The 13,130-nt window shown below is 37.1% G+C and overlaps 1 protein-coding gene across 15 annotated transcripts in view; it reads left to right on the forward strand.

Annotated features, from left to right (window-relative positions):
• Nucleotides 1-13,130, forward strand: part of EPB41 (erythrocyte membrane protein band 4.1) — a 232,715-nt gene that overhangs the window by 180,702 nt on the left and 38,883 nt on the right. For all 15 annotated transcript variants that reach the window (XM_062190815.1, XM_062190804.1, XM_062190803.1 and 12 more), the window contains one exon: nt 2,593-2,769. In XM_062190815.1, the coding sequence (XP_062046799.1) occupies nt 2,593-2,769 (177 nt within the window). The remainder of the gene's footprint in view (nt 1-2,592; nt 2,770-13,130) is intronic.

Here is a 13,130-nt window from a genome sequence, read left to right on the forward strand (position 1 = left end):
TGAACACAGCCAAAGAAATTGGACCATCATTCTTTAGTTGTTATAAAAACTGGTTTTTTTCCACTAAAGAAGTTCTCTCAAGTTATCTGTCACTCTAGCAGGGTTTTTTGTTCCCCTTAAAACATCCCTTCTCTCCCTTCTCCTACCCCACCCCCACTAATGCTTTGTTCTGGCACAAATAAGGTCGAGTTCATTTTTAGATCTACCGCCTCCTCCTCCATCTCCCAGAGAGAACCTGTACCAATAGCAAATGTCTATGACAAATTCTATTTGGAACAGGTCCCTTTGAGATCTTAATTTTATTCTGTGCCCCCACAGGTTTCCAACAAAGCCAGCTAAGAAGGATGGAGAAAGCTCCCTCAGAAGCTACTTGTTTAATTGAAACATTTATTGTCTCAGGTTCCAAGCCAGTCAATAGCTAGGCAAGATACTCATCAGTCTCCCATATTAAGAGACCAACTCAGGAGAGAGTTATGTGGTTTCACCACAGTGCCTCTTGCTCATTCACACTTTTAACTTTCTCCAACGTGTTAAATTGGTCTTGGTCCAAACAGATATAATTTCCAGTCAGGAGCTGGGTCATGGGTCCTTACATGCCTGGTGGGTCCCAGGTGCTTGGCCCAGAGCTGAGTCTGAGTGAGCTTGTTCATGCTTTTCTTTAGCTAGTAATTATGCTCATCTTGCTTTCAGCTAAAATAAAAGTGCAAACTTGTATTCCTATATTCCCAAAATGCATTTCATCCCAGCAAACCAGAGGTGCTCTTATGGGGGAGCTACAGGATTGCCCTTTTTGGGTTAGTTTTTTCTTTGACTAATCTCAAAGCAGATATACATGGTTCAGTCTTGCAACATATAAAGAATACACTAATAAATGCATTTTCTGAATGTATACCTCCAAAATCAAAGTTATAGTTTATCTTACTTGTTCTTTTTCCTATGCTTTTTCGCTTTTGATACTGCTTTTGAAGCAGTTTTACTTAGTTGAAGCGTATATTGCCCTCATAAAAAACTTGTAGACAAATTTTGATTTAAATCAATGCTAAGGTTTCACCACCACCACCCCAAATTAAACTGTTTCACACAGAGCCAAGGAAAAAATATTAACATTCACAGCATATTAGGAGATATATTTAGCATTATGATTTTCTTGGACACAGAACTGCTTTGATACATAAACAGATTCTTTTGCAGTCATAAAATGATGGGCTCCACGTATGTTGATCCCAAGCACAGATCTTTTTGAGTGTAAGTATTGCTGGAATAGAAACTTTAAAGTTTTTGTCATCAAGTTATATTTGCCAGATTATTTTTTGTCATCTTCCTTTTGAAAGTTTTTATTTACCTCTTTTCATATAAACCTAAATATTACTTCTAGCCCATGCTTCATTATCCTTAGTTTTGATCATTTCTCCTTGGAATGTCCCCTGTAAGAGCCTGCCCCTACCTTTAGGAGCCCAATATTCAAATCTAAAATGGAATTATTTTACATTGTCAAGGAGACATATAAAATATTTGATAAACTCTTGTTAACTCATTGCAGTCCATAGAAAGAATGCCCCTAATTTGGCTTATAGTGAGGGATGAAATGAAGCTGTTAAAACCTGGAAAATATAAGGCTTTTAGTTTGAGTGAATATTATTAACAACAGCCAACAACAACAAAATCCGATTGTACTTCATACCCCCGAGTAATTTTTCTGGAAGTAGTAACAACCTGCTACGAAGGCTTTAACTATAAATTTCAGTAACAAATTCTTTTTTTTTTTTTTTAAGTAGCAATACTCCAGTGGTGTGCTGGAATTAGCTCATTTTTATTTATTTATTTGAAAAGGCAGAGTTACAGATAGGCAGAGGCAGAGAGAGAAAGAGGAGAGACAGGGAGAGGGGGAGAAAGGGAGAAAGGGAGAGGTCTTCCATTTGCTAGTTCAAACCCCAGAAGGTCACAATGGCCAGAGCTGTGCCAATCTGAAGCCAGGAGCCAGGAGCTTCTTCCAGGTCTCACACATGGGTGCAAGGGCCCAAGAACCTAGGCCATCTTCCACTGCTTTCCCAGGCCATAGCAGACAGCTGGATCAGAAGTGGAGCAGCTGGGACTCAAACTGGCACCCATATGGGATGCTGGCACTGCAGGCCAGGGCGTTAACCTGCTGTGCCACAGCACCGGCCCCCTTAGCAGTTTCTCTATCTGTCGCTGTCTCCATCCTGCCTGAGATGAATCTAAATTGGTTCCTGTCCAGCCGAGGCCAACTGAGTTGTAAGATTACCTTCTGGGGATGAGGACTTGGAGATCTGGTACTTCATCATTTCAGAAGGGTCATAAATTTAAGAAGCAAGCTCTTTATGGGTTATATAACTGCTAAGAGCTGTGGGGTTCTGATGCTTCACTGATTCCAAGGAAAGAACCTTGTTTTAATAAAAAATAAACAAATAGACCATGTTATATATTTACAATTTGAATGCACTTTATGGACTAGTAACATCTATCCTGGATGTGGTGTGTTTTCTTCCAGTACCCAGTCTCTGATGGGTTGCCCTTGGTGTGTTTTTTGTTCTGATTATTTATTGTTTTACATCTGTGTCCTTTCAACTGTAGGATTTAGATAAGAGTCAAGAAGAGATCAAAAAACATCATGCCAGCATCAGTGAGCTGAAAAAGAATTTCATGGAATCTGTACCGGAACCACGGCCTAGTGAATGGGATAAGCGCTTATCTACTCATTCACCTTTCCGAACTCTTAACATCAATGGACAAATCCCTACAGGAGAAGGAGTGAGTATTTTGTCTACATGACCAAATGTGAGAATGAATGGAATAAATGTTTTTTGTATATTAACATTCTGCATCTAAGAAAAAGTTTGGAGTTGAAATACAGCTTTGATACTTTATTCATTGTAGCTTTAAGGCATTCATAATCAAACACATATTTTTTAAATCATGTAGGCTACCCAGTCCAATTATGGGAGCCATTTAGAGTTACCAGTAGATGATCAGGCTCTGAGAACATTCTGAGCTGCATGCTTCTGGCCTAGTGTGTGTGTTTATAAGTTGACCAGCAGCCAATAGAACTTTGTTTATATCCAAACTGTGCCTTCCAGGACCAGAAAGTTTACTAAATTTAGTAAGACCAAAATTGGAAAAGGATTAGCATTTTTTTGAAAACTTTATTTGAATATTTGCACAACTTAGGAATGTCTGAAATGATTGCCCACAATTATATAATAAACCAAGAAGGCCACTAAGCTAGAGGATCCAGAACATCAAGTATTAATAAATGTATTTTTAGATTAGAAAAAAAGATAGTTTATTTTTATCTTTATAAGTAATATGAAAGTTTTAATACACTGTTTCGTAAGATAGTCATACTCAGAGCAGGCCTGAAGTGTCTTTCAGGGACTTTTATTTGTCATTGTTGTCATTACTTATTTTAGCAATACTGCACCTGAGTCAATGAATCTGTTTAATGAAAATATCTTAAAAGTTGCCATGAACATATATCCAAAAATCTTTATCTCTATCCAGTACAGGTGAAATAGTTATAAAAATGGTCACAATGACTCAGTGTTTACAATGATTTTTAAATCATACTTATTTTTCCCTCTAAATGATAACAGTTCTAGTTAAGAAAGGTAAAGTGTTACCTTCATAATTTAAAAGCTGATTTTTTTCATTTTTCAGAATTCATGGTAAACTATCCAAATTATTGTTAGTTTCTGGAACTGGAGAAAGTGATAAAGTTGTCCCACAAATTATATTTTTTATATTTTTAAAGTATTATTAAAATTGGTTAGCAATTTTTCAGAGTTAAATTCATTTCACAAGTAATGCTAGAGAATACTTGGACAACAGACAGCTAAATAGTTACCAGAATGATCAAATGCCATTCCTACTTCCTGTCCTCTCAGCCACCATTCCCGGAATTAAATGGACACTAGCTTTGTGTTCTAAGTCTAGAGCGCGTACCCTGAACTGCAGCAACAACTCTGTTTTCTGGGTGAGACCACTGTCAGTGCCAGGCAGATATTTCATTTTGATATGTGTCTGGTGGTAAGAGCCATAAAGGGCCTAGTAGTCACTGTAGCTTCATTTGCCTGTGAGGATATGGCTAATCCAAGCCTCGCTGAACAATTCTGAACATATCATTTATCTTGTCAGGTCTTAGTTTATAGAGTAGATGATTAATGTCCTTACTAACTTCAGGATCCTGTGAGCCTATGACTTTGAGAAAATGCCTTGTTGCTATCTCACCTGATTAGCCCTACCTACAAACTGTAAAAGTTTTCTTTTTGACTCTCTACAAGTGGTAAAAGATGCTCAACTACTTTGAAAAAATGACTTTGTACTCTCTTGGATAAATTTGAATCAGTCTCCATTTCCAGGAAATATGTTAGGCCTTTTAATAGGAATTATCTGAGGACTGATTTGGGGGATGGTGACATCATTCTGTGGATTTTTAAAGAAATGACTTTTTATAAACTAAATTAGCACCTTGGGTAATACTAGAATAATTTTATCTCTGTGTTTACATTTATTACCCCGTAAATGAATAATGGAATAAATAATAACTACTGTTACGATCTTTTATGTTGGGATAATTCTACTTTCTGGCATTTCTTACCTTTTTTAAATAATTAGGATACTATTTCTGTTCTCTGGGGATACCTCTTCCACCTTTGACAGCATTGTTGCATGTGAGGCAACTGAATTTTATAATTTGTGTATGACCAGGTGAAGAAAACCTCTATCCTTCCCTCGGAAAGAAAGGTTGGTGGGCCAGAGGTAAAGCTGCTGTTATGACTTGTGCTTCTCAACCAGAATTTGCTCTTGTCATGGCACTAAGCAGATAATCCCCCCAGAACCGAACAATAGCTGCTAAATGATTTTTTTTTTCTTTTGGCTATCCTAGACAATTCACACCCATGACCTTTTGGCCTAACATATAACACCTCATGGCTGCAGCTTTTGCAGCTTTCAATTTGCTTATTTTGGCGCATGGCTGGTTGAAAGCTGCATGAAGATATAAATATGTATTCAGAGAGAAAACGAATTTAATTATACCCTATTCTTTTTATGTTGTCTTTCTTCTCCCTTTTTATTTTAAATATCATTATAATTTTGCATCCTTCCTTTTCCTTTTTTCCTTTTGCTGACCAGTCCCCTAGCTACTTTCTCCCTGATACATATCACTTAGGGGTGTGCAAAGAACCAGTGTTGAACTTCCAAACTGATCAGAGAAGACTAGCTCAACTGAGAGAACTTAAAGCCAAGTTTTTCCTTTCATAGATAACAACTGTCTTGACTGTGGAGAGCAGAATACAGAAATTGCAGGAGGAGAACAACTTCTCAATTGGACAATTACAAGAAAAAACTTTCCTTAAAAATGTCAAAATTGTTTGCTTAATGTAATATATAAACCTTCACCTTAATGTTACTATTTTTAATCATGACTCTGAAAGAAATGGAAAGAGAATTTGCAATTGTTGGGGGTTTCATTTTTCTCTTTTTTGTTAGACATTGGAGGCACACAAGAACTTTTATGCCTTTTGTTTTCTTTTGCAATCTTTAAAATATTTAAGATTAATATTTTTAATCCCTTGCACAAAAGCTAAGTACCACACTGAATTTTTGCAATTTTTTAAGCCTATGTGAAGAGACATGAAGATTACTTCTTATATTCTGCCATTCTATTTGTAATAAAAGTAACTTTTCTGATGGCAAGAAGAATGCTTCATTATTGGTTTTGCCCAACTGATTAGTAATTGATAGCACCAAAGCAATGAAAAACGACCCTAAATTCATGTATGCATATCCTCAAAGGAGGAATAAATAATGTAACTAAGGAAAGCCAGTGACTCTTTGAACTTTTAGGAATTCTATTGTTTACTCATTCAAAAAATTACCCTATTGTGTTACAGAAACTTTGCCAAGATAAATTGCCAAAGAAAAGTAAAACTAAAATAAAGAAAGTCCAAAAGATCTTCCCAAATCCTTTGCACATCCCCAAGTATCATTTTTGAGCATTTTCCATCTGTCATTTTGTTCATCTTTCTCTGTCTTTCTTGATCTTCTACCGTGAAAGCAGACACAGGAACGTGCTCTGTTAGTACAGGGTGAAGAGAAAATTAAAAGGCAAGAGAGACCTCCTGAGAGAGCCTTGCCCCAGCAAGAAAATGAAGAAATTCTTCCCAAGGTTTCCATTCCAATCCCTGAGGATCACAAGCCTCTCAGAAAGTGCCACCTCTACTTTAGCACTTTTCCATCTCCTCGTATTCCTTTCGTGATGTCTTTTCTTGTGGTCCTTGCATTGGCTGTTTGGTGGCTGGTCTTTCTGTGATCGGAAAACAGGGTGTGCATCTGAAATCTCAACGCTAAAACCATGGAACTTTTGTCCTTGGCTTCAACTGTGTTATCTCCTGTATGATACTCTCTGGTAGTTCACTGTCGTAAGGGAGCTCCTGTGGTCATTTTTCTGTTAATTAAATGTTACGCTTTGTAGAATATGTATTGCAGGGCACAGAAGAGTAGTAATAGATGGCCCAAGCCAGCTTTGCTGCACTAAAGTTTAACAAATTTAGAGAAATTAGATTTAGGCATTTGACAGGTTGGTTCTTTTCCGAAAAGCTTTAACTTTTATCCTGCATGTTCTTACTGTTTACTGTCACTATGTCCTCCTCTCCTATGTCTCACACAAACCAGGATACTCTCCAGAAACATTGATAGAGTGCTTTCCTAACCTCCTGTAGTCATTTGTGTGGCATGAGCTCCATAGTTTAAGAAAAAAAAAAATCAACTTACTAACTTTTCAAAAGCCTTAAAATGGTAACATTTAATCTACAAATCCATAACTACTCCTTTTCTTTGAATATCAAAGCAGTAAATACAAAGGCCTTTTCTGGAAAAGGGCTTTTGACTTCTGTGGCCTTTTTCTGAGTGTTTCTAATCTGTATAAGGACAGATGATTTTATCCTGCTTGGTTAGAAAGAGATCTACAAAGGTTCTATGCCATTGTCTCATAAGTAGAGGGTCGTTAGGGTGGAAGGAAAATGGTGCTGGTGTCCCTTAGCCTCCAGCCAGGGCTGAATTTTCCAGACTGTCTTTAAAAGTCCTAGAATACAGGTTTATTCAACATCTGTACATAAACAAACCCTTCTCCGAATTAAAATACTGTTACTTCTTAACAGCTTAAGTGATTTTGCTAGAAGCAATAGTTAGCCATTATGAAAAGTTTAAAATATATATTGATATACTTTGTTTTCCTGATACACTTCAGATCTGTTTGTTCTTGCACTTGTGTTGAAATCTATTGTTTTTAATCAATGGCTTTGTGAGCTAAAGTTCTGTTGTGACAAATATGTGTTCTCTGTTTGCATGTGGATTTATAAGTCTTCCCTGAAGTAATATGAACACTGTCTCTTGAGAACACAACTAAGCTGCCTAACCTGTTACTTTTTTACCTGATTATTGATGAAAACTTGCATGTAGCTTTTTAAAATGGCTTTTGAATGTACCAGTATGGATGTTTTGGTTAATGTCGCTAATATTTGTTTTGAAATCTGAGTTTATAGGGTTATCAAACTGATATTATTGTACTTTGTTTTACTTCTCAATGCTTTCCAGTTGATGAAACTTCTACATAACACTTTTTGGTTTTGAGAAGATGGTTTATTAGAGCAAAAAAAAAAAAAAAAGAGAGAGAGAGAGAGAGGACAGTAAAGCCAAGACTTTTTTCTCCTTCAACATCCACCATGTTCTGTTGTCTCTGGAAGCATGCAGAAATAATCCTCTGGTATTTCTTGAAAATGGTTACTCTGTCATTATAAACTTTCCCCCCAAAAATAGGAAAAGAAGCAAGGGCCAGGTTAAATTTAAAAATCTGTATGCATGCACATCTTTCATGTTGCAGGCTATGTGTATTTATAACAACTCTTTTGTAAATAAGCATATTATTGATTAATGCATATAAGAAAAGAGAGACCTCAAATCAACCTGAGATATTGCAAAGCTGTAAGTGCTCCCCTTTATCTATGAAATGGATACAAGAGCTTCCTTTAATGAAGTAACAAATGACAGGATAGCATTAGTTAGATTATTTAAAATCTTTTTTAAGGAATTAAAGATGAGATAATCTTAGGAATTTATTGATACTTTTATAACTGTTTCAGATTATATTTCCTAAATTTCCAGTTTTCATCCTTGTACACAGCTTTTTTATTAATTATAATTGTAAACTTCATCTTGAATTTTGTTTCACTTCGTATTGGAGTTATTCCAAGTCCATTAAAAGTCCAGATATAAGACAATGATACCTTTCAGTTTTCTGAAATACAGCAAGACTCCTCAGAGATCCTGATGGTCAAATGAGAGGCCATTTCTTCTATTAATAGGATAAAAATATTAAGAGGAAAATGGTCAAGCTCTTCTATTGGATGAAACTGACCAGTGCAGTCTCAAAAGACACACAAATCACAGTGATCAGAGAAAAAAAATGCTGGATATTCCAGCTTTGTTTTACCTAACGTTAATGCTGCCAATATTTGTAACATAAAGCTGTAAATAGTCTTGGTTTTCTTCGCCCTCCTCTTTCCATTCTCAGTCCCAGAGGCAGATCCAAATAACTGCATTGCTTTTTAAGTGTGATTTATTTATTTATTTATTTTTATTTGAGAGAGACATAGAGAGGTCTTCTGTCCACTTGTTTACTCCCCCAAAAGCCTACAACAGCTGGGACTAGGCCAATCTGAACCCAGAAGCCTGAACTCAATCCAGGTCTCCTACGTGGGTAGCAGATCCAAGTACTTAAGCCTCCAGGGATATGCAATAGCAGGAAGTTTGGAACAGAGAGCAAACTGATGCTCAAACCCAGGCACTCCAAAATGGCTAGCGGGCATCCCAGTGTCTTGACTGCTGTGCCAAATACCGTTTTCTGTATGTTTTTATTCCCGTTCAGCGTCTTAATGTCAGGTTGATGAATTAAAAGCAATTTGAACTAAAGGTATCAAGGCAGACCAATATAAAGTCCTAGATTTATATATTGGTTTTGCTGTTAATCATTTCTAGAGTAACTATGAATTGTTCACTTAACCACTGGTGCCCAGATTTCCACTTAGGAATGTGGAAATAAACCTACCTCATGAGAATTAATCTGTACCATGTTCCAGATTCCAGAGGCTCTGGTTGTCATTCCATTTTGGTCTTTTAGGGACTAGGAAGATGGAAGTTAAAAAACAGACACACATTAACTTCCTGGAATTTTTTTGTTTCAAAGAAAGCAATTAGATAGTTATATTTATTTCCATCTACTCATTTTTGATATTTAACCAAGCATTTAAAACTAAGGTTAAAAATATCTTTCCAAAGTAATCTTACTCTTAATAAATTTGTCTTATCTAATTAGTATGCTTAAAATGGACCATACTTGAAAATAAACCCAGCATCTATATTTTAGACCTGTCTTTTAGCCATTTCCTTATACGCCAACCCTTGGAATAGGAAGGAGGTTCTGTTTGCATGGATCAGTTTTGTACTTGTTTACATCTTTAAAAAAAGCTTCGGAGGGACAATATTCTGACTCTGTGGACTAAGATTTGACTGGGGATGGTCTGTGGAGTAGATTTCCATTTGTTATCCTAGAAACTAGGTCACTTTCTATTAAATACTATTACAAATTTTACTGTGAAATTTCTTTAGATATAAGCTTTCTAACACTTTCGCCTACTTTCCTAAGTTTCTTCTGTAATATATCTTATAGGACACACCAGACATTAGAAGTTCACTTATTTTTAGCCAATATTAACAATCAAATATGATAACTTGTGGTTTACTTAGTGGTTATGTATATTCAAAATAAAACAGAAAAGGCAGAAGTAAGATGAGACACTTTCTCGTTGTTTTTGTGTGTGTGTGTGTGTGCCAAAGGTTTTGTATACAGTAAAGATGTATTGAACATCTCTACAAAGTTGCCTTCCCCTATACTATTCTTCATAGAAATTCTAAAATCCCAAACTTCTTTACAGCATTCTCTACAGCTTTGAGAAATTTCACATTTTTTCATTACCTTCAAACTACCCCTGTTGTTTATCATTTTGTCACTAGAAACTAAGACAACTCCTTACTTTCCCTTTTGCATGGCAGGTGGGATTACCCTACCTCTGCCTCTTCTATGCAGTAGATAGTGTTAGTAAGGCTGCCCTCATTTGCTGCTGTAATCTTTCATGCCTTAGGACTCCTTTATACAACAGCAGCGTATGACCCGAAAGAAACATTGGTGTGGGGCTAGGAAAGGACACCCGAAATGGTTACAGAGTTAGGAAGCCTTATAAACTCAGGCTGGGAGAGGAAGAGTGATGGCTAAGATAAATAATTATAAATTCATGGGAGGCTTATTTAGAACCTGAAAGACAAAAAAGAAGGAAAAGCAATTTATTATTTTCATAGATAAGAAATACAGGCTAGGCGCCGGCATTGTGACACAGCAAGTTAAACAGCCTCCTGCAATGCCAGCATCTCATGTGAGCACCTGTTTGAGTCCCAGCTGTTCAGCTTCTGATCAGCTCCCTGCTAATTTTCCTGGGAAAGCAGCAGAGAATGGCTGCTTGGACCGACCCGTGCTACCCATGTGGGAGGCCTGGATGGAGTTCTAAGCTCTTGGTTTTGCCCTGGCCTAGTCTGTTGCAGCCATTTGAGGAGTGAACCAGCAGAAGGAAGATCTCTCCCTCTCACTCTCTCTGTCCCTCTGTAACTCTGCCTTTCAAATAAATAATTAAATTACAAACACAAGAAAGAAATATAGGCTAAAAGCTAAGTAACCTTCCTAATAGCTTCACTTAAATGTATAAATGACAGATTATTTTTAAAAATATTTTCCTTTTTTAAAAAAGATTCTTTATTTAAAAGGCAATGTGACACACAAAGAGAGAGAGAGACAGAGAGAGATCTTCCACCCACTGGTTCACTTCCTGAATAGCTTCAACAGCCAGGACTGGGCCAGGCCGAAGCCAGGAGCCAGGAACTCCATCTGTGTCTCCCACTTGGGTGGCAGGGGCTCAAGTACTTAGGCCATCTCCTACTACCTTCCCAGATGCATCAGCAGGAAACTAAATTGGAAGCAGAGCATCTGGGACATGGAACCAGCATTCAGATTTGGGGTGCTGGCATCACAAATGGTGACTTAACCCACAGGGCCACAATACTGGCCCCTAAATGACAGATGATTGAGGAGACATGTTTAGGGATGTTTCTCTCTCTCTCTCTCTCTTTTTTTTTTTTTTTTTTTTTTTTTGTGATTGACATACTAAAGGATAACAGTGTTCTCCCCTTTGCCACTGTGAGAATCCTGTTTTGGGTAAATAATGATGTAAATCTGGCATTTTAAAGATTAAAGGAGTAGGTGGGGTGGGGTGGGGTGCTGGAGGTACAGAGTCCCAACTCTCCCTTCTGGTCCCCAAATCAGTAAAAACAGTTTAGTCTCTTGTTCTCTACTGTCTCTTTAAAGAGTCTTTATATATACATATATATATACACACACACACACACACACGTACATGTGATCCCATCTCAGTGAAACAGAGAAAACGAATTAAGGGGAAAATATGGTTACTGCTGTGCATTTATTCAGTGGACACTAGCAAAGTGCTCTACAATACATTGCAGGGATGCCAAGAGGTAGCATTATCAGATTTTTAGGACTGGAAGATCCTAATTGAATAGGATCCTAATCTATCTCCTCTCCCCTCTAGTACTCTTCTATATGTAACATCTAGGTACTTAGACTAGTCTTGCAGCCTGTTCTTAATCTCCCAAGATAACACATTGTATCTTTGGACAGTTCTGAGTTTGTGTATACAGTATATTCTTACATTAAATCAAAATCTTTTTCACTATAGTTTTCACTTGTTGATTCTAAATGGTGGTGTTTTAAAGAATTTTCTTCCTTCACATTAGAGTTCTTCACATAAAGATAACTCTTATGTTGGAATTAGTCACATTTCTCATGCTCGGATAACTTCCTGACACCCAGATCTGTCTCAGCCTCCTCCTAGCATGTTGTCCTGCTTTCTTCTTTCTTTTCTCTAGACTTCTTTGTCTCAGCAGTTTTTTCTTCCTGGCTATATTGCACACAGGTTGCTCCCTTATGGTTTATTGAGTTTTATGTCCCTATACAGTGACTTTTTCCGCCTGAGAGATTTTAAAATGTCTGGTGTTCTCAGCTTCTTTGTAGATAGCAGACACTAGGAGTTTTTTTAGAATAGAAGAGTAGGGAATGGGATAGTTTTTGTCGTTTTGGAAACTTCTCGTCTCCAGAGCCTGTTGCCATGATAACATCACTGTTATATTTTGAGAATACTACTGGAGCCTGCATTCTAAATTTGCTTGACTTCTCTGACAGTCTCACTAAACTTGGAGAACTTGAGTGGCCCCAAGTGATTTGAATTATACCTAGGCAATATAATAGAATTTAGAAACATATTTTCTGTTTAATTCTGATTATAAATAGATCCTCACTAGAAAAAGTGTTATTAAATACAAATTTCCTTCAAAAAGTCTATGGAAAAGTAGAATTAAACTGTTTATTTTGGTGCAAAAAATTGTGAAATCCATGCATAGTTTTTTCATAATACTGTTTCCCATGAACTTATTGAAGACTCTTCATATGCATGAATTTCAAAATTATTTTACATCAAAATAAACTTGCCTTCCTCGCACACACACCCCCTCATCCCCCACCCCCACCCCCGCCAATTTGAGTGGCAGAAAGAGAGAAGGAATGAGAAAGAGGAGACCCATCCACTGGTTCACTCTTCAAATACCCATAACAGCCAGGGCTGGGTGGGGCCAAAGGCTTCAATCCAGGTCTCCCACAGGTGGCAGCATTAGCAAGAAACTAGAGTCAGGAGCCAGAGCCAGGAACTGAACCCAGGGGGGGCATGGATGTCTTAACCAGGTACTCCCATGTGAGACATGGATGTCTTAACCTCTAGACTAACTACAGACCCCTAAACTTATCTTTTAATTCCATTTCCACAAACTTTTGAAATACCTATATTTGAAATGTTATTAATCCAATTCTTTATTTGGGCCTTTCTCCTCTTTTTTTTATTAAAAAAAAAAAGATTTGTTTATTTGAAATAGTTACA

The sequence above is a fragment of the Lepus europaeus genome, chromosome 5 (assembly GCF_033115175.1).
Source record: "Lepus europaeus isolate LE1 chromosome 5, mLepTim1.pri, whole genome shotgun sequence".
NCBI classification, from domain to species: Eukaryota; Metazoa; Chordata; class Mammalia; order Lagomorpha; family Leporidae; genus Lepus; species Lepus europaeus.